Source organism: Bemisia tabaci, chromosome 2 (assembly GCF_918797505.1).
Source record: "Bemisia tabaci chromosome 2, PGI_BMITA_v3".
Taxonomy (NCBI): Eukaryota; Metazoa; Arthropoda; class Insecta; order Hemiptera; family Aleyrodidae; genus Bemisia; species Bemisia tabaci.
The window spans coordinates 25,905,063-25,930,677 of record NC_092794.1 but is presented as its reverse complement, the minus strand read 5'-3'; the positions used below and the strand labels follow the sequence as shown (position 1 = coordinate 25,930,677).

General features: G+C 38.5%; 2 protein-coding genes across 6 annotated transcripts in view; one reads left to right on the top strand and one right to left on the bottom strand.

The window, feature by feature from the left end:
• Positions 1-6,954, top strand: part of LOC109032426 (uncharacterized) — a 109,723-nt gene extending 102,769 nt beyond the window's left edge. For all 5 annotated transcript variants that reach the window (XM_072297035.1, XM_072297037.1, XM_072297036.1 and 2 more), the window contains one exon: positions 794-6,954. In XM_072297035.1, the coding sequence (XP_072153136.1) occupies positions 794-1,231 (438 nt within the window). In that variant the 3' untranslated portion in view covers positions 1,232-6,954. The remainder of the gene's footprint in view (positions 1-793) is intronic.
• A 1,293-nt stretch (positions 6,955-8,247) lies between these two features.
• LOC109032503 (TWIK-related acid-sensitive K[+] channel 6) lies at positions 8,248-22,206 on the bottom strand. Its single transcript, XM_072296395.1, has 5 exons — positions 22,190-22,206; positions 21,401-21,524; positions 20,234-20,455; positions 18,617-18,764; positions 8,248-14,353 (listed from the first exon to the last, which is right to left on the bottom strand). Exons 1-5 carry the CDS (start codon positions 22,204-22,206, stop codon positions 14,319-14,321), a joined length of 546 nt encoding a protein of 181 aa, XP_072152496.1. The 3' UTR covers positions 8,248-14,318.
• Between the last annotated feature and the right edge of the window lie 3,409 nt (positions 22,207-25,615).

The following is a 25,615-nucleotide window of genomic DNA, read 5'->3' as shown; positions in this document are numbered from 1 at the left end:
CTATTCGGACTTGATGGATGTCCGTGTTGCATCTGCCAAATTGAAGGCGCGATGGCGCGAGGCGGGACTTGCCATGAGTTGTTACTTAGATTCGATAAAAAAGTCAAAAAACGAGGCCCGATTACATCTCTCCTATCTGCGGCCGTATTGACACTCGTTTTCAATTTGACGTCCAATTTTTTTAAGGATACATTTGTAGACCTATATCTAAAGCCCGTATGCACCGGTTCCATACGACCCGCGGGACACTTGTTTTTACCAAGCCTCGGGCCAATTTAACCCGGCTCACAGTGGATCGAGTCAATTAGAGAGGTTGGACATAACATTTTCCTACGAAAACTGCATTTTGATGTTTATTTCGTTACACTTCAAACAAAGGGTGCTTTTGGAAGAAAATTTCACGAGGAAACCAATGGAACCACTTAGAGAACCTCAAAGTTTCGTATAAACGGAATTATAAGCAAGTGTGCCAATTTTCTTTTGATAGACATCGAATTTTCAGGGAAACCTGTCAATATTTTTCTTTAACCTTCTCAGACAATTTTCTTCTAAATTGAATCCGAATATTTAGATAGTTTCAATCAAAAATATCCATTAATTTCGTCTAAAATCAGCATTTCATCATGAAAAATTTGGCAACGTTTTAATGTTCATACGGTGTTCTCCGTTCAAAGTTTCCAAATTTTGTCCGATCTCTCCTATTGACTCGATCCTCTGTGCGACTTCAGCATCGTAGAGTTTAGATGTAGGGTTAAATCACTTTTCTAATAATGTTTTTGTTTTTTGCCGGCAGGTGGAGCTGGAGTCAGCGATGGAGCAGCCGTTCTTCGTGATGGGGCACGGGTGGGCCTCGTGCTCGCCGGACGTGACGTTCCGCAAGTACGGGCTGGAGTGCCACAAGCTCCAGGTGGGCGACGTCTGCATATCCCTGTCCCCGCGGCCGAGCGAGCCGGGGCCGGCAGGGGCGAGCCAGAGCCAGGAGCGCGAGCGGGACCAGAGGCGGCGGAGCAAGAAGAGCCCCGCGCAGGGCGGCAAGAGCGAGGCGCAACCCGGGCAGCCCGGCAAGGACCTCGGCAGCGCCAGCAAGGAGAACGTCGCCTGCAAGAAGCGCCGCTGGTCAGCGCCCGACCAGTTCTGCGACGAGGAGGGCCTCCCGGTCCTCGGCAACAGACCCCCCTCGCAGGACTCCGGGGTCGCCCTACACAGGGCCCACGGCTCCAGGAGCAAGTAGCCCGCCCACCTCCGTTTCCCCCAGTACCCCAATCACGAACCCGATAGACTCATTTAGTGACTACGTCTTTTGATAATACACTGGAAAAAAAACCACATTGGATCTAGCGTCCAGACTCTTGAAAACATTGACAAGAAAAAATACTCTTGATTCAATCGGATTTTTGCTTGAATCAAAAAGAAATCCGCTTAAATTAAGAGGTTTGGTTCTTGCTTTAAGCTAAATTCTGATTGAATCAAGAGTACTTTTTCTTGTCGATGTTTTTAAGAGTCTGGACTCTAGATCCAATGTGTTTTTTTTTTTTTTTTTTTTTTTTTTTTTTTTTTTTTTTTTTTTTTTTTTTTTTTTTTTTTTTCCAGTGTATCGAACCCTTGGTTCAAACCAAAACAAACTAACATAACTTCATGTACGGTCTTAACAGGACAAGGATCGTTTAGGCAATATATGGACGATCGTAAAATCATGGAATCTCCCCTTCGTCCGGATTGCGGTGTGGTTGACACCCCGGAACACGTCTCTTTTAATTTTATGAGATTTGCTAAAGAGAGAAGTGAAATAGAAAAAAAACTAAAAGAAAACTTAGACATAAACAGAATTATAGAAAAAAATTTAGGGAACAAAAAAAATTGGTATAACTGCAAAATGTATTATAATGTGTAGAAATTAAGAACAAAGATTTGAAAGCAAATAGAAATAAAGAAAGGAAAAAACTCCGATGTTATGTTAGAAGACGGTGCCGGAGTGTCGACCTCACGAGTGAATTAGTGTTGGGAAAGAAAAAAAAGAAAGAAGAAGGAGAAAAAAACTTCATGTACAAATTCTTCATGAGTTAATTGTGTTACCTTATTAATATGTAGTCATTGGCCGGTCATAAATCAATTAAAGGATCATTAAACACGAGATATTTCGATTGGAAGAAACACCTCTGGACGCATTTTACCACCATGGCCCAAAAGGCGCGAATCAGATACAAAGTTCGGTGTTGGTTTACATTTGAACCAAGGGTTTGATATTATATCCAATGAAGTAGCTAATAAATCAGTCTATTGCCCCCCCCCCCCCCACCCCCAGGCGACCAGAGATTTGAGCTCATCTGTCAACAATCATGGAGCCAGGCTCTCCCATGGAAAAAGCCAGAGACGATATATTTTAGAGACATCTTCCCTATAGTATAAAATTCCAGGTCAATAGATCAGCTCAAGTCTACGGTAGCGATGGTTACAATTTTTATTAGAATCTGACTTTTAATAATAATAAAATATGCTAAGAAAATAATCTCTCCCAATTTCTTATGTAAGCATGCAGTCACATAAAACTTTCCATGTGTTGCTTTCCTTCCTTGCAATAATGACAAGAATAATCTTTGTAGGAATTTACTTCCGTACATATGCATATATTCATTGAAAGTATTTGGTTAGATTACCCACTGCGTTGATAGGTTGTATGTAAAGAGAAGTATTTATTTTTTTAATCTAATAATCAATCCATGCCGACTTTTCAATCACAAAACTTGTTCTGGCTCTGCTTCAAAGCACATCCGTTTAAATAAATGTATAACTTCTCACTGTACGAGAATTATTTTTGTAAGCCTCAAATAATTCAGGGAGATTACTGTTACCTCAAGAATTATTTTTGCTCCATTCGGATATACTTTGACATAGGTAGTATCCTATAAATAGTAAAGCTCATTTAACCAATTGTAAAATTTTCAAAACTGGATTCTGGTGCTTCTACTAATTTTGATTCCATCATAGCGACATCACCAATGAATCTACCTGCTCCTTTTGATGCATTTCCTACTATCTCTGGTTGCCCAAAATTACACGTTTTACAATTTGCAGAGAACAAGCGTACTCAAGGTCATTATACGATACTAAAAATGAATTATAAGATTACCTCAACGACAGAAAAACAAAAGGTAAAGGGCAGAAGCCCTTTCAAATTGTGCTATTTTCCTGTCTATCTCTTTTCATGCAAATCAACGCGATGCATTGGTAACTGTTGCCGTAAAGGCACGTGGGGAGCTTCTTGCCTACTCGGCAATTGAAGGCGCGCAGCTCAGCACACATTGAAGCATTTAAATCTAAACCCCGCTTTTTATTTATTATTATTATTCTATAATTTACTTTGTTGGTTTTGCTCGAGCCAATCAATTTATAGTTATTCAGCTATTAGTCTACTCTGATTAGTATCGAATGTACTTAACAGTTTCCTAATTGTAAGTTAATAAGTTGTACAATTCTTATTACTGAAATGAATCGCTCAGAAGGAGGGGCTCTAGTTTATAATATGCATATTGTATTTTCTGAATCAAGACTGATTTTTAGAGCAAGACTGCGTAATTTCGTTTATGTATTTTCATGTTTGTCACTCTGACACAAACAACAGTGAACTCTATGTGTGATTTGTAATAATAATTGTAGGATACGTACCTACTTTGATGTCTTGAATTTTACCAGTATCTACTGACTACCTAGAGGGGAAATTAGAAGTAAGATCTAGTTTGAGATTAGTTGTAACCCTCCCATCTTTGTAAAACTTTTTAACTTGTGATAAAGCAGAGGCATGCATTTTTTAAGTACTTACTCCTCCATTTTCTCTGACTGCACAACCTATGAATAAATTTTAAAAGCCCCGAGCTGAAAGGCTTAATTGCAATGTAGCATTACAAAACATCATTTGACAATTTGGTTAGGAATTTAAAAAAAAATAATAAGGACTACTTAACTACTGAAAGTTTCTAAATTATGTCAAATGAAGATTTAAAAAAATCGGTATATTTTTCTGATTATGTCATAAGTTTTAAATTTAGCACCTCCATTTTCTTGATCGGCGATATAGCAATGAGTTTGAGAGTCTGAGTTTTGAATTGTGAATGAGCTCGCCAGAGACGTGCAGAAATAAAAAATTCAATACTCCAAAAATAAATGATTCAACATACACACTGTCATACCAGGGTAGATTGCAGAATGGACATCAAACGCTGCCAAATTTCTTTTGATATTCAGCGAATTTTCAGAGAAACCTGTCAACATTTTTCTTGAACTTTCTCAGACAATTTTCCTCTAAATTGAATCCGAATATTTTGAAAGTTTCATTCAAGATATTCATAAATTTCGTCTAAAATCAACATTTTATCATGAAAAATTTGGCAACGTATTAATGTATATACGGTGTTCTCTCTTAGCACAGCAGCACAGGGTTCCTGCAAGTTCTTTGCTCTTACTCACTTTTGAGTTTCCCCAAAAGCATATACCTAAAATTTACGGGACCCGTCTTTTCATGAAATCTTCTTTTTGAAAGTTTATCAAGATGTATGAAATTATAGCGGTTCAACCCAATACGGTGAATTTAAACCGTTGGCTGCTTTTGAGAGCTCAAATTTAAAACCCGCATTTTCTTCCTCTTTCTTTGCTTCATTTGAAATTCATTTTCGCTCGAGTCGCAGTATCTAACTTTAAATCATCGTTGTTTAAAATTTGCAGAAACTCTATGAATGTTGAATTTTGATCAGATAAATTTATTTTTAAATATTGTAAATATGAACACGAACTCGCTGCAATCACAGATTTAGTTTTATTGCATGATGACCCTCATGTATTGTGCGATATGTACAAAAATATGCTTACATGTAATGATCTTGTATATTTTTTTAATGAATTTCACATGACTTTTTGCAAACACATATTGTTTACAGGGAATGCAAGTAACTCTAAATCCACTACTTGTTTAACCAAAGGTTGAAAAAGTCTTGTGTCAGTTGTCATTCTAGCTCTGCTGGCCCATTTTTCGTTCTTTTGGCAGACTAACCCGACTTTTATTCCTATATTCTTTTCTCCTTCTTTTTTTCGAAAAATAGCTCTGCTAGTTACTCTTTTGCTCAAATTCAACATCATACACTAAACTCATGGGAAATATCATAAACTTCACAATTAACGTCCGAGCTTTGTATTTCACATATTTATCGAAACGAAGGCAACTTTTCTAAAGAGAATATTTTGTGATGAAACCTCATCAGGAATAGCAACTTAATCCCTTATTTTACTTTTTGACTGGAGTCAATATTTCATGAGGCGTCTGTAAGCCCAGAGGATGAAATTCTTGATAAGGAATCCTGCAGAATTTTTTTGCTCCTACCATCTCAACTCCATAAAACAGGCTAAGACCTTTCCTCCTTTTTTTTATCTTTCAATTGAGTGACGTATTATCGAGGCACAATACGTTGTTTAGACACAGAACGTCGCATCGCTTTCTGCTAGTTCTCTCGTGAAGATTTAATCAATTTTCTTTTATTTACTCGTTTGTTTATCCTTTATATATACTTAAATTTGAGATTCCCGTCAAACAGAATCGAATTGGCTCTTTCAAAAGGCTTCCGTTGGTCAAACCGAATTTGCCGTTCGTGTAGCCGGAGCTTCCTGCTGAACCAATTTATACTGAGATTTGGATTGCTCGAGTCGAGAGGTCGATTGCATGAACCGAAAGTTCAGTTTGACAAATTGAATAGAATGGCCGAATTTGAACATCGCCCACAACGGTTTATGCGACGAAAACCCATTTTGTTCCGGCACGTTACGTATCTGTTTGTTGGGTGTCATTCCGAGATGTTGAGTAGTGTTTCAAAAGAGCCAATTCAACGAAGTTCCATGTCTATTTGTCCGTGTGATACACGATCATGCAATTGTTATTTCCGACTGATTCGTTGTCAGGACCACGGTGTCAGATTCGGCAGAAAATCTCTTGTGAGCCTGAATCATCGAGCATGATAACACGCCATTTATCGCCGAGTTGATGGATGTGCAGTGCACTGACCCTTTATCTTACACGAACAAAACACGTAACGAACATCGGGCCGCAATTAAAACGTACGCATTTGTCCTCGAACGTCTGATCATTGTGGTGTCACGGTTTAGTAATTTTCAAAAAAAGAAAAAAATCATCACAGGGCAAACGATCTCCAAATCTTGTGATAGAATGTACCTTGCTTGATATGAGTATGAATGCCATACCCAATAGACTTTTTTACTATACTCGGCTTGACTGGAGCAAAGGAGTGATGAGATGATTCGTTGCTTAAGTTGTTAGTTATTTAAGAAATACCTTTCCTCAGGAATGCAGAGATTAGCCATAGTATTAGGCACGTGGTCTTGACAAATGAAATGTATTCTCAAAAAGACTGCTCGTAGATAAGTATATCGTTTAAATTCTCTCATTGATGTTTTGGAGCGCAAAAATCGCAGCCGTCAGGGACTGTGTTAGTGACTCTTCATTTGTTGATCAATATTTCATTTTATTCATCGACGTTTGCAACAAACATTTCCTTTGCTTCTTTCTTTCTTTTTCCCTCAGTCACGTATTAATATATGAGGAAAATGAAGATGAAAAGGCAGGACTGGAAAAATTAAATTTTCTTCGATAAGAGATCTGCTGAATGACCTTATTTTAAAAATTTATACTTTCAAAGTATATAAAGGACGTTGAATATGATTTTGTATTGAATGATTTTTCTGATAAGAATTTATGCGCGTACGATCTCGAATTAAAGCTTATCTTTCATTCCTGATTTGTATAAAATTTGTGTTTTTTCTTTTGTTCTATTTCCTTTTTTCTAAAAAAAGAGAGAAAAAGTTATAATTTTTGTTAGATGTGTACAATATAATTAAAACCAATGTAATGACATAACCCAAATGGAAAATTTTAAAATAAAAATGTGTCCATGCGAACGTGATTGTGCACCTCATTTTCAATTATTTTCATTCCCTTTCATACACCTTTGTACCAGCACCTGATCTTGACAGGACCTTGATCTGAGACAGAAATCTTTGATTTTTATTCTAAACATTTCTCAAAATGAAAATTTGAAAGAATTTCCCCCAAAATTGTATAAATTGTAATTTTATCGGTGATTCGTTATCGCTTTTTCATCATTCGAGTACTGAGTCCCCTGGTAAAAATTGGCGATAGGAGCTGCGTTTCATTATACCACAGGAGTTCTTATAGCCGACTGAAGAAGGCGATAGAAAATCATATAGCTGGCTGTAGAAAGTGGAAAAAATCATACGGCCGGGCTACACAAAGCGATAAAAAATTATACAGCCGGGCAACTGTTCCTATCGCCGGGCTTTACACTTTATCGCCTAGCTGTTGCTTTTTCGCCATCGGTTATAAAAGGCTATAAGAAATTGTGTAGCAGTTCGTGTGCTTTGTAAATCCTTAAGTTTGTACGGAATCACCCTAATATTTACAAAACGCACATTATATTTTCCTTTACTACATATTTTTTGCATCAATTAACATGAGAATAATCCTTAAAGAGCGTGCAAACATTTCAAAGTCATGGGTTGAAAAAAGCTGACTCCACGAGATTAAATATTAGAGCCTAACACAAAGCGGAGCAGCGGCGCATTGGCGCCTACAAACCCAACAGGGATACTTCACGCATCGCGCAATGCGTGAAGTATCCCTGTTAGGTTTGTAGGCGCCAATACGCGTTTCGCGCTAGCTCCCCGTCCGCCGCGTCGCGCCGCAGCGTACCACGGCGCTTGAAGCAACTATTTCACACCAGAGGTATTGCACAGTATCATACGAAATTGAAGGCGCTCCAACATATTAGGAATGGTAGGCATCCTTCAAAAGTACGGAGCTTCCCTCGCAAAATAAATCAAGATACTACGGCCAAAAAAGAGAGCAGTAGTCCAAAAACTCACTAAGTCCTAGCGTCCGTAATTAGTAACGTTTAGCATGGGTACACTTCATCGCCAGGCTGTTGCTTAATCGCTATCGGCTATAAAAGGCTATAAGAAATTGTGTTGCCGGCTATAGAAGCTATTGGAAATCTTACAGCCGGCTGTAGGTCTATGGTATTTTGGAATACAGATTCAACTGCCAATTTTTACCAGGGTCAGCATGCATCAAGTTCCAAAATCGTAAATAATTAAAAAGAAAGGAAAAAAAAAGAAAACTGTTGATTTCAAAGGGATTTGGATTAAGCTGTTGTTATAAAATTATATTCATGATGATGATTTTGTGCATAAATTTATATTTTATTTATACATGAAGAAAAAAAAAGTTTGAATGGCGAGATCAAATTGAGGGAAGACTTCCAATTTCTCATTCGGAATGCGTCAATTCCTTTGCAATGTAACCACAATCAGTAAAGTGGCGAGTTACAGGTACATATACCTGACCTTAAGTCCTTCTCAGAACGGTGACGGTAAAATTTCTTTCCCTCCATTTGGATCCATTATAAATAATCGAATCTAGGTAAGGCAGGCTGCCTCGATCAATATCGATATTTTACAATTTAAATGGACATAATCTGCGCATCGTCATTGACAACTTCGAACACGAGCTTGGCCTGCACAATAAAGCTGGAATTTCAATCACGGCGTTGTAACGAATCAGTCTGGAGAGAAATACAATGAGAAAGAACAGTTACATTTGGTTGCTTTCCCTTTTTCATACGTATTACATCTGTGCCTTTTTCCTCATTTTGAGCGGTTTAATTGGAATTTTTGCGACACTTTGATAAATTTACTTCTTTGAGTGCCGATTTTAAAAAACCACGTGTTACGTATTCTATTGTATCATCGTTTTACTCATCGATGAGATCATCTGCCAGCTTATCGGTGAAGTATCATGCAGTAATTGATGTAGTTATCCGTGTTGTCTTCGGAAAAATGAGGCATATGATTAAAATGATACAATTCGTATTCCTCTACAACAAAGTGAGTCGGTCCATTTGCAGATGAACGAATCCTGGTTTTCATCTTTTCTCTCTCTTTCTTATAATTGTATCTTTTTCTATATTTACGAAACTTCTCCTGCCACGCAAAAGGATGATAAAAAGCGCCTGGTATCTAATATGAATTGAGCCAAGGAAACGTGTCAACTCCATGTTGATTCGTTACGTCATGATAGAAACCCTCAAAACATGTGCTAATCAACACTACAAAAGAAAAACTATATGTAATGAAGTCTCACTCAAGACTCAGAAACTTGTGAATGTACAAAAACGAATAATTGAATTGTGCAGCTCGGTGTAAATGTACTTAAAAGAATTTTGCTCTTAAAATATTACAGCCATATACATTTGATGAACGAAATAAAATTTACAAAACTTCAATTATATATTTTTGGGCTTAAAATATTACAATATGCTCCTTAAATTATGATCAATACTAGTTTAAAGGTCAAGTTAGGAGTAAAAAAAAAAGTTTTCCTTACAGAGTCATTGACTGTGAATCTGAACAGAAGATAAAAAATGCTTAAGATTATATACAGGCTAGACGTAGTCTAAGTAAAAGACAGCATATGAATGGATAATTAATTTATATCTGAGGCCAAGTGGTACAAGTACAAAGTTGCAACGGTTTGTGATGAGTTGCGAGGATGCTAAGATTGTAATTTTAAGGTGAAGTGAGAAGACCGAGTAGAACATAGTTCCTAGTTATGATTTTTGTTTGTTTTTTTTCGCATGGAATTTGGACACCATAGCGTCATTGATGACTTGCTTCATATTCATGGCCCATGTCGTCATTTAATTTATTAACAACTTCGCTCGATACATCGATAATCAAGAGATCTGCGGTCTGCCAGATCTATTCAATATTATATCTTATTCAAACCGAGGAGAAATGTCAACTTGGTTCATCAAAGTTTTTTTAGTCATAAATTAGTCACAATAATTTTCTCACTTGAGACAGCTTAGGAAAGAGGCTGGTCATAAACTCCTTTCGACGTATCGTACTGAAGGCAGGAATGTACTCGCATTCTTCTCAAATTAAGCTCGCAGAGATTAGTGACAATCTGAATAATAATAAATTGTGGGGGTAGGGGGGATCTCTTGACTCTCTGCTTGGTTTTTTTTTTTCAATTCATAGGCAATAGATATCTCAATTTAATTTTTACAACTATTTACAAAATAACTCAGAGGACAGTTGCTCAGACTGAAAGACTATAAAAGAAATATAGATCTAAACATAGCAGTCATTGTAAGAATTGTTTTCTTGGGTGCTCACTATAAGTCTCTTTATGATCAAATCGTTTCGATTGCCTCAACTTGAATCATTAAATACACAAATACGTCCTTGTGCGTGCACGTCTAAGATTTTAGAGTCACCCTTTTCCAGAAATCTTGCATTTAAATTTTGAGTTTAGTTACAAAAAATCCATCAACAGCTTTTGGTTTTAATAAATAAAAAAATTAGCGAGATAAAAGAAGTTTTGCGCTGGGGACTTCCTTATTCAGTATCTGTTGGTGTAATAGTGGGTGCACTGCAACGGTACTTCTATTGCTTTTGAGAGGCATATTATTGCTGTAGCCATACTTTCAGTGAGGAGGTTTATAGGAATCACAAGAATTTTTAATAGTTCATTTTTACATGAATTGGATACATTTCAGCAACTGACACGACTAAAATTTAAAAAAAAAATGACAGTACATTCCCTTCCAAATTTGACTCACTCGCTACGAGTTGCATTTCACATGGTTTAAAGTAAGTTAAATGGGCCTGTTGCAAACTTTTGCTAGAGCAAAACTAAGAGTTGTCTCTTATAGATAATGCCTCAAAAATCACGATGAGCGCATCGGCAAACTCTGAAATGCACTCCTAACTTCACAATCTGCGTAAGAAATTTGCGGTTTTTTGAGCTTCCCGCTTCAAAAACGATACTACGGCACAGGTGAACATTTTGTAAGAGGAGTCGTTCCATCGTCGGCAATAATCATCATAGCCGACGCCAATCCGCCAAAACACGTTTGATGGGACGAGATAACACCTGAACTGGATTAGACCAGATAACAATCGGTGTGTTAACGTTCATATTTTCCACGCCCGAATTGATTGACCTTGAACTCTCCTTGAATTACGCGCGGAACTGCGTGCAAGCGTCGGCCATGATGAATATCGCCGACGATGGAGCGACTCCTCTAACAAAATGTTCACCTATGCCGTAGTATCGTTTTTGAAGCGGGAAGCTTAAAAAAACGCAAATTTCTTACGCAGATTGTGAAGTTATGAGTGCGTTTCAGACTTTGCCGATGCGCTCATCGTGATTTTTGAGGCATTATCTACAATAAACAACTCTTATTTTTGCTCTAGCAAAAGTTTGCAACAGGCCCATTTTAGGACTCAGTTTGGACACTGCCATTGATCGAAAGTAACAAACTCACAGCTTTTAAGTTTCAATCAATATCAGAGCCCCTTGGGAAGTCGTGAATTTTCATTCGATGTGATTTCATCATTATCGATAAATTTAAAATTGACAAATTGTTGAGCGCAAAAAAATACAGCAAAAAATTTTAGTCAGAGATGTCAATTTTCATTATCATTATCATCAGTTTTATGTATACAAAAAGGTAAATAAGCGTGGGTAATTTAGTCAAATATTTGCCAACAAGAAGATGAGTTAGATCTGAAGAAAACTTTACAGCCGTGAAGGGACATTTATAAGGTTTTCAGTGGTGGAAGTAAAAAAACACGTACCTATATCTCGATTGGTGGCGTTGTATAGTTCTTGTCACCTTTTCCTTTGTAAAAGAAAAACTATTCAATAATATTCTTCTGAATTTTTACTCATATTTTTTCAAGTCATTCAGAGTATTTTCTGAAAATTTGAAACAAAACTGTTCGTTTGTTTTTCATTAAAATCTAAAAACAACATCGAAAATGTTGAGACTGTGCAATCGAAGTACTTGTTATCTGCATCACATTATCGAATTATATATTTTAAAAAAATAATAAAATAATTGAGAACAAACTTCTATTGACCTATAACTGTAGGCACCGATGAAATTTGGCTGACGTTAGCTAGCTTGACTTTAAGATTTAGCTTCGACTTATTCTGAGTTTTAAGTTCCGATTGTGACTACAAATATGACAATAATAATGACAGTGATGTGGGTGATGAAATATCCAATATGTTCCATGTATCATGTCAGATTTATGAGTGTGCAAAATTCAGGATCTTTCAACCCCCTTATTTTACAAGAAAAACTCACTTTTTTGTAATCGGTCATTTTACCCTCGGTGTCATTGGTGCTTTCGTCAAACGCAGAGACCCGTGTTCGATGGTTAAATTCTAAAATCATGTGTTTAAATCCTATTTTGCAAAATTCCCATGTGTACCTCTTTCATTGAAGAGCAAGAAAAATCAATAAGATGGCTCGAAATTTCAACAGGATTATGAAGAAATGGTAAAGAAACACCACAGGAAATTTCAAGCCATTGTGTCGATTTATTTTATTTCCAATAAATATATAATACACGGAAATTTCGAAACGTTGTAAATGAACTTCGAATGGTTTTGGAGTTTAGCTGTACAGTGTTTCCCCTGTGATTAATCTCTGATCAGTGCTGTTAAAATTATGAATATCTCAGTGGCAGTTTTCAAGTATTACAACATCAGTAGATTACTCACACAAGATCGTGAAGTTCATTCTCAGCCGCAGATCTGCTGTGAGTGAAGAATAATCAAATCTCATGAAACATCTTACAAGAGATAAAATTAAGGCTACCTACGTAAACTATGTACATATGTAAAACATGGATGCTGAAAGGGAAGGAAGGAGGAGCAAAAAGGAAATGAAAACAGTCTCAATTTGTAGGCTCGAATCTCCCAAATTTTTTGTAGGTACAGCTTCATGCAATCAAAATTAGTGCCGAAGAGTTGGATTAGTCGTCTGTAAACTGCGATTCACGATTGGTGAAGAGTGAACATGAAATTAAACGGTATTCATTAGAGGCGCATTACAGAACGTAACTCCATCGAGGGTTATTCGCAAAAAGGATAACCGTTTTATGCAAACGGCATCATCATTTTTAATGAACTGCTAGGCATGTTTTCTCAACAAAAAATTTCGCAAACACAAAACCCATTTCAAACTACCAAAATCAAAAGTTTACTGAAATATGTTTAATTGCGATGAAATTGATCAATTCGACTCTTCAGAAAAAAATCCGAACTGTGCGCATCTAATTCTCAAGGAAAGGAACAAGCCTTGCTTCGAAATAAGTTTTGAAACTGTGCGCCACTTTTTAAGGATGAATATGTTGTAAATAAATTAAAAGCAACTCAACCTCTGTTCTTTTTCCCGATGAAAATGAGGTCTCCTGCTCTGGAAGCATGTAATCTCACATGCATCTAAACTAACTCCGCAGGTATGCAAGAGGTATCACGTCGAATTGAAGGGGCCTTGCGGCATCCGCGCAGTAGTTTCGCTCAGCGCTCACTCGCTCACAGAAGTGTTCCTCGGATTTTGGGAGATTTTAGATATACTTATTTCTTCAGCATTAATAATTTTTGAAGATTTTTATCCCCCCCCCCCCCACTTATCAAAATTTCAATCTGCAAAGCACACCAACAGTAACAAAAAAATTATTGGTGTCTTTGATGTACCACTACTTCGAGCGCAGTTGCCGAGAAATCATTTACCTAGGCACGCATGGAATTAGATCAACACAAAAATTATTTTGATATAAAAACCGCTAATTTTTCACTTTGGAGTGAGATAAAAGCCAGGCTTTTTAAATGAAATGAGCTGAATGCGTCTATTGCATTCCACGAAAAATTTTGATGAGAAGACATGAATCGTGCTGCTTGCTTTTTAACCGTATCTAATGGTCAATCGGGAGCAGATAGGAAAATATTCAAAATTATAAAATTAGATGATATTGATTGTGTTTGCACGAACCCGTTGAGTCGACTAATACTGCACTTAAATATAAAGTGAATTGAATAATTTAACTACTTGCCGGCTAATTCTTTTGCAGTTGCTATCAAAAGCTAGTCTTTGAATCGTTTGGAGGAAGAATTAGTTTATTTGGACCCAAAGCTTATGTCAAGTTAAATCTAAGGAGTGAAAATGGGTAAAACTACTAAAATGTCCCTCGGATCTTGAGGCTATGATAATACCTTTTTGATCGGAGAGAAAGTCCAACTAAGGTTCTACGAAAGGCTTCCGTAAAGTTTTCATTTTTTACAGCTTATACACTATGAATGATGAAGTCCGTGAACCATTACGGTAATTGAAACTCGCCGATACAAAGGAGTGTGTGATTCGGTGTGTTCGAAATATACCGGTATCTTATGAAGTCATCATTATCTCTCTCCAAGTGTTATCTGTAAATCGAAACAAAATTATTGTCATTTTATCGAAGAGTTGAGGAACAGTGCGCCGATCTCATACGACACTTTAAAATATCACGCAATAAGTATCACGTCTATACGTGATTATTTTTGCGAGATATTTTTTAATTTTTGGAGCAGTATTTTAAATGGACTGCGTTAAGCAGAAAGGAACCAAGCCACATCAGCTATAACCAAATTTAATCGAAGAATTTAAATCTTTATTTGAAAACGGTTGTGCAGATTTTTGTGCAAATTTCAGTGAATTTTCTACATCGTGCAAAGCAAATTCCATAAAATTTTCAAAGGAATCTGCACAAACGTTCCCTCGTAAAAAATCAAATCGCCCAGGGAAATTTGGCAATAGCTGATGTGGCTTGGTTCCTTTTTGTTTAACGCGGTCCAAATATAACATTGCCACAATCTTGAGATCAAAGCTTGTCTCAGATGTAAAATAAACGTCTCACTTATATTGTGGCAACGTTGGCAAGATAAGATTAGTAAGTTCATTCAAATTTGAAAAAAAATGTGCGAACAAGCAATTGCACTAAGGAAAAATTGCCGATTGGGTTGTCACCACTAGAGTACCTTTATAGACAGAGTATGGCCATTCGTATCTTTTTACTACAGGAAAACTGTTCCGCTTTTTGATTGGTCAACGAGTTTTTAGGCTTCATGATGCTCTTAGGGCCGTAAATAAACAAATAAGATGGCGGCTCACCGTAACATCGATGAGAAGCTAAATTTGACAAAAATTTCAATTATGCGGCAGTAACCATTTAAACGAGCATATCTACGAATAGCACACGAAAAACACATGAAAACATTGTTAAATTGCCTTTCACCTTTATCACAGGAGGATGTAAGATGTGCATAACCTCAATCTTGCTTGCTGATAACGGCCATCTTGTTTGTTTATTTACGGCCCTAAGAGCACCGTGTCAGCCTATTCGCTCGCGACCAATGAAATGGCTCCGGAACAGAAATGGCCATACTCTGTCTATAAAGGTATTCTAGTCACCACACCATCAAATGAGCTTCCTCGTGATTTTATAACTTGACACCTGATTATCTTGAACGTGCGGGAAAGTTGCAAAGCTTTTTCATTCGTGACAACTTTTGTCAACTCGGTTGTGGTGCAGGTGCACACCATGTTACATGTATTGTTCCTATATGTATAAACTAAATATATTTTGTGACGTCTACATGGAAAGAAAAAAAAAGAATGTTGCATGCATGCTACCGACTCGAAAAATACTTATACTCTCTTAAATCCTCGCCCATCTCACGTAAAGGCGTATCTTTAAGAGTGGCGTGGCGTACTTTGCGATGTATCGATTGATCTGCCATTTAAAGCTATGGAAAAGGATCGATGAACAGGGTGTTCGCAACGAACACCTTAATAATCGATTCTTTACCATAGCTTCAAATGGGGAAATATCGATAATCGATCATTCACGCCTCGCCATTGATCTCCATTTCTACACGATCCTCGAAAAGCATACATCGAGGAGCGACGATTGATTCTTACTTGTCGGATCAAATTTTCTACTTATTAGATACTATTTGAGTACAGAGAAAGAATAATTAATGGATAACATTGCTGCAGGTATGGGTGCTCGATGATCCGTGAAAAAAGATTAGCTGGTAAATTAACCGCAAAAAAACAAGATTTGAATTCAGTTTTCCACTTCTTCCAGATGAAAACTTCGAGAGATTCAACGATTGCATTCCAAACAATTGCAACGAGGTTTTATTATTAAAGAGGATTCATGATCACCCTCAAGAGCTGAATTCTATCTAAAGCCAATTTTCTTAAAAGGAGAAAAATAACCTCATTCCTGAAAATTTTCGCAAGATAGTCATAGAGTGGAGAAGGAAACTCAGAGAAAATTACACAACCTAATGTTGATTTATTTTTCCTCTAAAAATACTTTTTACGTGAAAAATTCAAAACGTTGCAATTTTAGCAGGTCGTGGTTTTGGAGTTATTTCGATGTCAGTGATTCTTGTGAACCCTGTGCCCTGTAAGAATATCGATAAGGGGCTCTTTCTTGTCTAAGGCCACGGCCGTCAAGCTTAGACCAATACTTAGAGGGACGATCACCGTAAATTCTTTTTAAAGCAATTGGAAAGGTTCAAAAGGCTTATGATTGTACGTGAAGGGTTGCTTGTCGCAGGCATAGCTAAGCAATATCCTGAACAAGGTCAACTTGCTTAAGCAGGGATATTCATGCAATATTTCGAAAAATTAAACTGCAACGATAAAAATATTATGCAAATTTTAATCAAAGCTGCGGAGGCAAGTGGGCAAATTTAAAGTAGTGGGGGGGGGGGGGTTCAGGAGTGTTCCGAGAATTTAACGACATCATTTTAATTTAGAATCCATTCACTCGTAAATCTACACTACTCATCATTCCGAGAAAAGTAGCGTTGACATTCGAGCTTAACTTTTGCTGTACCCGATTGCATCGTTTAGATAGGGAGTACGAGGTTTCTAAGGGCTTCTAACTACGTGTTCGATCCGGATGCTTCTAAAATACTCATTGATTACCCCACTTGTATCGCTGGTCAATAAGAGGGCTATAATGACATCAATAACCCTTTTGAGCCCCTAGTTAGAACAGGGGAAAGAGCTTCAAAATATGTTTTTCCTGGAGACCGTGCAAATTTAATGTCAGCCACTGGGGGTGGGGTGGGGGGGTTGAGCTTGGCTTACGAAGCCCTACGAGGGGAAGTGGGAACATAGTTCAGTAGGTTGCTGTCCTTTTGGTGTCTTAGTTCAAGTGACGATTTTTTTTTTTTTTTAATTTTTTTTTTTTTTATTGACAGAGCTTTTCTTCCATGATCTCAAAACCTGTTATTGGCCTAACCAAATCAGGGGCATTTGCCGCAGTGGGGTTTTGAAGGTGCCAAAAATGCCGAAAAAATGTTTTATTCCAAGATGAGGTCAACAGAGTTTTTTTAATGTAACTTTTCTTTCTGATCTCAAAATCCGATGTCGGCCTAACCAGAGCTGGGACGTTCTGCCGCAGTAGGGGCTCTGAAGAAGAAGCGTCCATGGAATAACCACAGAAAATTCAGTTACATTAGCTATAATTACCGGAAATACTCTCATTGCGCGTGAAAGTATCATATTTGCCTGAAATAGTCTGCGTGTCCGGCGAGTATTCACTTTTGAGGTTTTAAGATCAAGAAGAAGAGTTCTAGCTGTGGATTTTCAAAAATTTGTTCATTTTGAAGTGGGGCACCAAACTGACAGCGACCTCGCAGAAGCCCAAGCCTACGTAAGCCTCCCATCATCCAAAACATAATATTTCCCGATAAAAACATGTTTTTCCAACAAATTTCCAGGGTTTCTTTGTAATTTCTCGAGAAAATCGGGAGGAAGGAGGGAGGTCAAGTTTGACTTATACGATTAAAAAAGGGGATTAAGGGACGTTCATAAAATAAGTAATGCTAAATCTCGATATTTCGACCCCCCCCCCCCCCTCGTAACGTTTTTTTCACATGAAATTCATACTTTTTTTTCTGCTGGTTCAATGGCTTCGTGTCTAGCACCTTCAGCCAACTTTAAACAATGTTGAGTGTCCGTAGACATCGTGGTATCTACATGCTCCGGACTTTCCCAATTTTTAGGGATTAGGGCCGAGGAGAATCTGTTTCAGCAGATCTACTCGTCAATTCCGTCAATTCCAATCTCGGGACCTATTGACTTAGAGTCAGACTACTAGAGGCTGACCACTAGGCCAACCTGGCCGGCAAATTCATACTTTAATTAACACGTGGAAACGTAATTGCGTAACGTCCTCCTCGCCCTCCCTTACAGCGTAACGTATTTTATGAACGGTTCTTAATAGGTTGTCTCAGTAGTGGCTTGGAAGGGGGAGAGGGGTCAAAAAGCAGGTCAAAATGGCCCTTGTAATACTATGAGCTGCCCTCTGCATCTATGGAATATCATTGAAGTCCAGGTCCCGTGCTGAGCGTGTGCAAATGTGTAAGGAGGGGGAGGGGGCGGGGGGGGGGGAGAGCGGGATGAAAATGAATAGAAAACTGAACTTACGATGAGGGGGGGCCCATGGTGACCTGTGGGAGCTCGGCGTGAGGACCGGCATCGGAGTGGGTTAAACGTGAGCTGGATCTATTAAATAATGACGAATGAATTTGTACAAGTGAGGTTCAAGAGGGGATGTCATATGGATGCCCTTGGACGGGGTGCCTGCGGGACGATGGGGAGCAAATGATGGGGGGCTTCACCTTTGCGCCGCCGCGTCCAGCCGCCGCAGTTGCAGCTGCAGACCGAGTTGCTCTCCACCAGCGAGCTCGACTCCCCGATCTGGACGCTCAGGATCGACCCGTTGGCAGTGATCACGTCTCCCTCCAGGCTCACCGCCCCTTGCGCCGCCTGCAACAATCCCACAAGAAACTAGTTACAATCCGCCAGTAGAAGAGAATCAATCAAAATATGTAGTAGTTGATGTAGTGATGAGTACACTGGAAAAAAAAAGTCGCTTGGATCTAGAGTCCAGACTCTTAAAAACATTAACAAGAAAAAATACTCTCGATTCAATCGGATTTTTGCTTAAATCAAGAACCAAGCCTCTTAATTTAAGCGGATTTCCTTTTGAATCAATCAAAAATCCGATTGAATCAAGAATATTTTTTCTCGTCATTGTTTTCAAGAGTCTGGACTCTAAATCCAAGCTACTTTTTTTTACCAGTGTAGTTGATGTCGTGATGAGTAGTTGATGTATCATAAATCAATCGAATATCGGCACCCTCATTTATCGGTACGCCTACTTTTCTAGCGCTGCGTTAAAGTCTTCGAGGTGACTCCCGCATTTTTCCGTCTTGGCGATCTCTCGCACGGCAAAGCGTGATAAAAATTTTAAGGTACAGGACCTCAAGGTCTCGATACACGATTAAATTCCCAAACTAATTACCATCAAAGTGTCAAGAGTCATAGTCTCAAGATCATTACTTTGCTTAGTTTTAAAATGAAAACTTAGCAGAAATGTTTCGTGCGGCAGGATGAATGGTGGTACTCTATTCTGATCAAGAGACGGCCCGTCCAATTTTGATCAAAGAGGACTGTTGTATGGTGACCATCAGTCATCAATTGGTCTACTTTGATCATAATTGGTTCGGAATTTGATCGTGTATTCTAACCTCAAAGAGCGTCTCCCCACGGCGTCCGGCGTCGGCAAAAAATCGCTGCGACCGCCCGTCTCAACCGGTAGGATCGCTTCATACTCCCTATGTCTTCTTTGGCTATCGCTCTGTCTATCCATTTCAATAATCAGCCCGCTGGTCACAATAAACGCCTTAACAGTGGTGTGGCATGGATTGCGATGCATCGATTGTTCTGCCATTTAAACCTATGGTAAAGAATCGATTATTAAGGTGTTCGCTGCGAACACCCTGTTCATCGATCTTTTATTTCCTAGGTTCAAATGGCATAACAATCGATATATCGCAAAGCACGCAGTCTCCGTGTTTCGGCCTTTGTCCCGCGGGAGTTTAACCTATCTTCTTCTTGTGTTTCACTGGAAAAAAACCACATTGGATCTAGAGTCCAGACTCTTAAAAACATCGACAAGAAAAAATACTCTTGATTCAATCGGATTTTTGCTTAAATCAAGAACCAAGCCTCTTAGTTTGAGCGGATTTCCTTTTGATTTAAGCTTAAATCCGATTGAATCAAGAGTATTTTTTCTTGTCAATGTTTTCAAGAGTCTGGACTCTAGATCCAATGTGTTTTTTTTCCAGTGTTGTATCTATTTTTCTCTATCCCACTGTGGGTGGATCGGGACCCAAAACATGTCTTTCGTTCTTGATATTGACGCGGAAATGAGTTGTTTGAAGTGTTCATACCTGAAGAGCCTCGGCTTCGTCGCGTCGCTCGTCTTCGGTGTTCATGGTGACGAAGCGGAGGACGAGGAGGTTGAGGCAGGCGGCGACGATGGCCAGGCCGAAGAGGATGAAGATGAGCGCGAACGCCACGTACTCGGGCTTCTCCGACAAAGCGTTGTCCTTCTGCAGGGCCACCATATCCCCGAAACCGATCGTCGTCAGCGTGATGAAGCAGTAGTATACCTGCAAACAGACCACAGAACCTGAGTGCTTTTTGAATCATAATCTCCATGTCGATACGTACTCGGAGATTTTGATTGAGGAAGCAAGATTCCAAGATTTTTATCCAACATCCATTTCGCGTATCCATATTCATTTTCATTCGACATTCTGGGGCACTGCTCCCATTTCCCGGGACTAGTTCCGAATTCCGGAACTTTTGATATTCCTGAAATATTCCGGAACTTTTGATATTCCCGAAATGTTCCGGAACTTCTGAAATACGCGGGATGTTCTAAAACTTTTGAACTTTAGTGCACCCATTTAAAAGCAATTCTCTGAATTTTACTCCATGGACACACTACGCAATACAACTATATATCGACGATTTAAGTTTGCAACCACGTATCTCGTTTGTGGTGTTTGTAAATCTCCGATCTTATTTATTTTTTAAAGGAGAAAAAATCGACATCATTCCTTGAAGTTTTCGCTGAATTCTCTTCGCACAGGGAGGAAAAAACACAGCTTTTTTTAGGAATTGCCATGGAGTAGTTTTCCATATAAAAAATAAAGTATGACAGGAAGTCTGCCACGTCGCAAACCGAGATACGTGGTCGCGGACTTACACCGTCGTCGATGTGGTCATTCTGGCACTGTAATACACTGAGAAAAAAAGTTACGGGCTATACATGTAGACATACCGTCCGTTTCGGGTTTAGAGGTCAGAAGTTTCGGGTTCAGAGGTCAGAAGTTTCGGGTGCTGGAGCCGTAGCTTCGATTGCTCCCGGAACTTTCGGCTTTTAAGTCCGGATTGCGGATGGTATGTCTATACAGCCTGTAAGTACCGCTTCTACAGCCGGAGTTTTCTTTTTCAGTGTCGGTTTCATATAGTAGCCACACCTCTTTTGTGTGCATGCGTCAAGTTAATTCGTTCATGAGTTTGTTAAAAGAAAATAAATGTAAACTTACCGAGTCAAAGTAAGTCCAGCCCTCGTATCTTGAGAAGATGGCCGCTCCTCCAGTGATGATAAGGCTGCTCAGGATAGTGACAACGCAGATGAGGTTGATCTCTGTCGCCTCCGTGTTTTTCGACCTAGATGCATCTCATTTAGGTTAGTGTATTGCTCTATTGATACACTTTTTATAATAGCTTCTTAAATAAATAGGACATGAAAGGAAATAATTCAATGTGAAATACAGATAGGCTGATCCTAGCTAAAGCCGTCCAAGCAACCTTGACATCAAGCGCCTAAGTACAACTGTGAATGCATTTATTACTGCTTAGTTTTTCTCTGTGTTGCATACAATGAGAATTGAAGGCGCTCTTTCTTCCTCTTCGCCTACAGTAATATGCGGACGTCGCGTCGTGCTCTTATTAGTATGGAGGGTTTTTCACGGATGAAGTGACGTTGAATGGAAGAAGCGAATGCTTTATTTAAATCAATTTCGATGTCCTCCTCGTCAAGACATTAATAAAGAACTGACATGACCACGTACTTCGATATGTGACTTTACCGATTTCAGTGTCAACTTTTACTGTTTTGAAAGAAGACTGATGCCGCAGGTTATTTCCCGTTCCTTTTCGTCCCTTATTTCCGTCCTTTCCCATTCATCTTCACAAAATTTCGTATGCATCTCCTTCGCCGTATTTTCTTTTCAAGGAATTTTTAGGAAATTCCATACAAGAATGCTCAATAATATTCCCTCAAAATAATAAATTAGGAGCAGAAATGTCGAAACTTTGCAATCGAGGCACACGGTTTCCGTGGTCTCATGGTCGATAAGTTTAGACAACGTCTATCAGTTTTATAAATTGGATGCGATGAGTGGAAATGGGACCCTCAAGAATTTTCATAACATTTTCAGCCCAAAGATGTGATTTTATAGATATCATCCTATTCTTCCTCAGGTTGCCTTCAGTGGCGAGGCATGAGTTATCGATTATCGATATCTTTCCATTTGAAGCTGTGGTAAAGAATCGATTATCAAGGTATTCGTTGCAAAGACCTTATCCATCGATCCTTTTCCATAGGTTTTAATGGCAGACAAATCGATAAATCGCAAAGCACGCTACGCCACTGGTTGCCTCCCGTCCCTCCTCGTCCCTTTCAATCCATCTCCATCATTTTCAATGCAATTTTCCCCAATATTTCGCTGTCCTACTGTTTTTATAAGCAAATTAGCATCCTCCGTATAGGTTCTATCTAAAAAATATGGACATAAATTAACTTTCACAGTCCCCCTTTTTGAATACTCTAAAAACTAGATCCTCAAATTTTCCAAATTTTCCTCAAATTGCAAGACATTTGAGGGGCTTGGATGACAAGGCGCATAAGCGCTGCTTTTGCTTCTTCGAGAAGCATGTGTTAGAAATTTCGAAATTACGTGGATCCTTATATGGCTGGAAAAAAGTTCAAATTGACTTTTTGATGCTTAAAAATTTGAGTTTGGGAGCGAATTTTTCACAAATTACGCATTAAGACTAATTGGATCACATTTAGCATTACGTGCGACTACACTGTCTTCAAAATCGTGCAACTTTTTCTTATCCTTTAAAAATACTTAATACGTGTGCGGTATTAAAATTTACACAGTTATTGTCCTTCAAAATTAATAATTTCTTGGTGGGAAATGAAAACTATTCACTATTCTGAGAGATTTTTAAGATCATTATGAAGAAGCAACATTTTTACAACACTGTAATCTTGCTGGTTCCTTTTTGCTAAATGTGATCCAGTTTTACTTGATATCATTACCTAATATCTCAATTGTTCTAAAACTGCACTTTGATGGGCGCCTTCTAGTCCAAATACGCAAGAGAACACGCACTTTCGATATCTAGATTTCTTTCATCTTAAAGGTGGGAAACAAAACATTAACAAACAATGTATAAGGTTTCCCGCGTATAGCGAGTTACGCGTAAAGAAAACACATCCAGGCTCGAGACAATCACTCGAAGCCGAAGGGTTTTTGACGTTGATGCGATAGACGACCAGAGCACGAGTTGTTGAGACTGACACGTTCATAACACGAATTGGAATGGATAACAAATGACCATAAATTGCGCTGGAGAGGGAAGCACGACGGGGCATTAGGGTCAGTAAGGTCGAAAGACCGTGAACAGACTACACACCCTGCGTAATTGTAAGTTGGTCGTCGATGGCCAGTAGACTCAACTGTTCTATTTCGAGACAGAGCAGGCACGATTAAATTAAAAAAGTAATGTAGAGATTTCGTATCTTGAGATTGGAATTGCAGAACCCTTTCATGAAATGGATACTAAGTTGTTTAGGAAAGACTTATAGAAATGTTAAGCATAGCGTTTGCCGTAGCCGACCTTCTCAATAGTAAAGAAAAGCGACCCTTGAGAGTGAGGCCAAATTCATGAACCATATGGCGCGTCGAATTATTCTAAGCATGATGCCCATGTCTGAAGTCTGGCAATCATATAAATTTTTAATAACTGAAAGTGATGAGATTTTAGACACCTCTTGAGTTACACATTAGGGAGGCAAATGACAGAAGAGTAGCAAATTTATGAGGAACTATTTCACAGTTTAATCTCTGTAGCTTAATATCTAATCTTAAAATAAAACGAAGTAATATCGGTTGAGATTATATAAACGTTATTACATATATATTATTAGAATAACCAAAACGATATCATCGGGATACGACTACTATCATGAACATACAAAGTATCATTATCAGAATAGATATAAGGTAGCCGAATTTAATCTATTTAATTGAGGGCATCTGCTTCTTCATCGTGTAAAGGCAGAGATATGCCGAGTAACTAAGCCCCGCCGTTTAATTGCTAGTAACGCCAATAGGTCTCATGATCTCCCTACTATTTAGCTGCCACGTGAATAGCGAAGACGAAGATAGTAAGTGCAAAGAAATTGCAAATTCTGAGAAGAACCGCGCTTACAGTAGAAGCTCTAACCTATATGTGAGAAATTGTTATTGAAAAGGGGAAATGTCCTACCAGTAGTACCTCTTCTGTACGATTGCCACTTCAATTCTCCAGGTAAAGAACTCCTAGAAATAGCATCTAGAATGGATAAAAAGTTGACTCTAATTTGTAAAGTTACGATTGAATTATCTTAAGATTAAAAAGGAGTATTTTCATATTCATTATCTAAGACTATTCTAAGGACTAGACAGCATAGTGAAGTCTAATCTCGCATGCTTGCCGCTTGTCTATGCGTTTGACACACAATCAAAATTCACAAGTTTTTTAGTATTAGAAAATTCAATAGAAGATAGGCGGGCGGGCACTTATGAAAAACATGTATTGTAGAATTGTCGCTCATGTAGAGAAATATTGTTCAATATATACCATAGCTGTCTTGCCCATAGCAAACTACGGTATCCAAAGATTGTTTTAGCGTAGAAAAAATGCACTCATCATCGGGCTTTCTGACATACATCTAACTCCGTGTTGCGCGAATTACATTAAGATGAATTCTAATGCTAGATTTTAAAAGGCTAGTATATCTCAGTGATCTTCATGGTTAGTTACAGAAGAGTTAAAGACAAGATTTTAGAATCAGTCGAACCAAAGAATAATTCGATTATTCGAAAATTTTGACAAGCTTCACTGACTCATACAATTCGCTACTCTCACATCGGCAGACGACCATATACCGAAAGGTCATTGTCATGCACGAGACGAAAACACATTGGTATAGGATGGGGTCATAGCATAAGCCGAAGACTCATAAATGCACCATTCTGGGGATAAAGAAAGACAAGGACTTATCGAAACAGATAAAACTACTTCTGTGAATTAACAATCAATTTAAGCTAATCACGGAAAGCAGCAGCTGTCATAATTTTGAGGCGATATTTAACCTTGATTTACGCCTATAAACTATAAATCTGATGAAATTATCAAAGAGGCTCCGAGTTCTTGTCACCAAATGTTTTCGAAAGATGTCTGATCATTCTAAGGTCCAATGTTGTTTTTTCCCGTTCCACGCAGTGGGGATAGTTATCCTAATCTTGAATAGCCAATTCGCTCTCCGAGCGTATCAGTGGCGTGTGAATTTACCACGAGTACCTCCCATGGCTTTGATTCGAAGGTATAGCCCAATCATCTAGCACCAGTGGCCACAAAAGATACGCGAATATTACAACAACTTGAGAAGATACTCATCGAGACGGTAGAACGAGAAAGCC

Excerpts from the sequence above, each read along its gene's own strand:
- LOC109032503 (XM_072296395.1), bottom strand. Across the intron at positions 20,456-21,400 it reads GCTGGACTTACTTTGACTCG|GTATACTACTGCTTCATCAC; the intron begins GTAAGTTTACAT and ends GTCTGTTTGCAG. Across the intron at positions 18,765-20,233 it reads ACGAAGCCGAGGCTCTTCAG|GCGGCGCAAGGGGCGGTGAG; the intron begins GTATGAACACTT and ends GGATTGTTGCAG.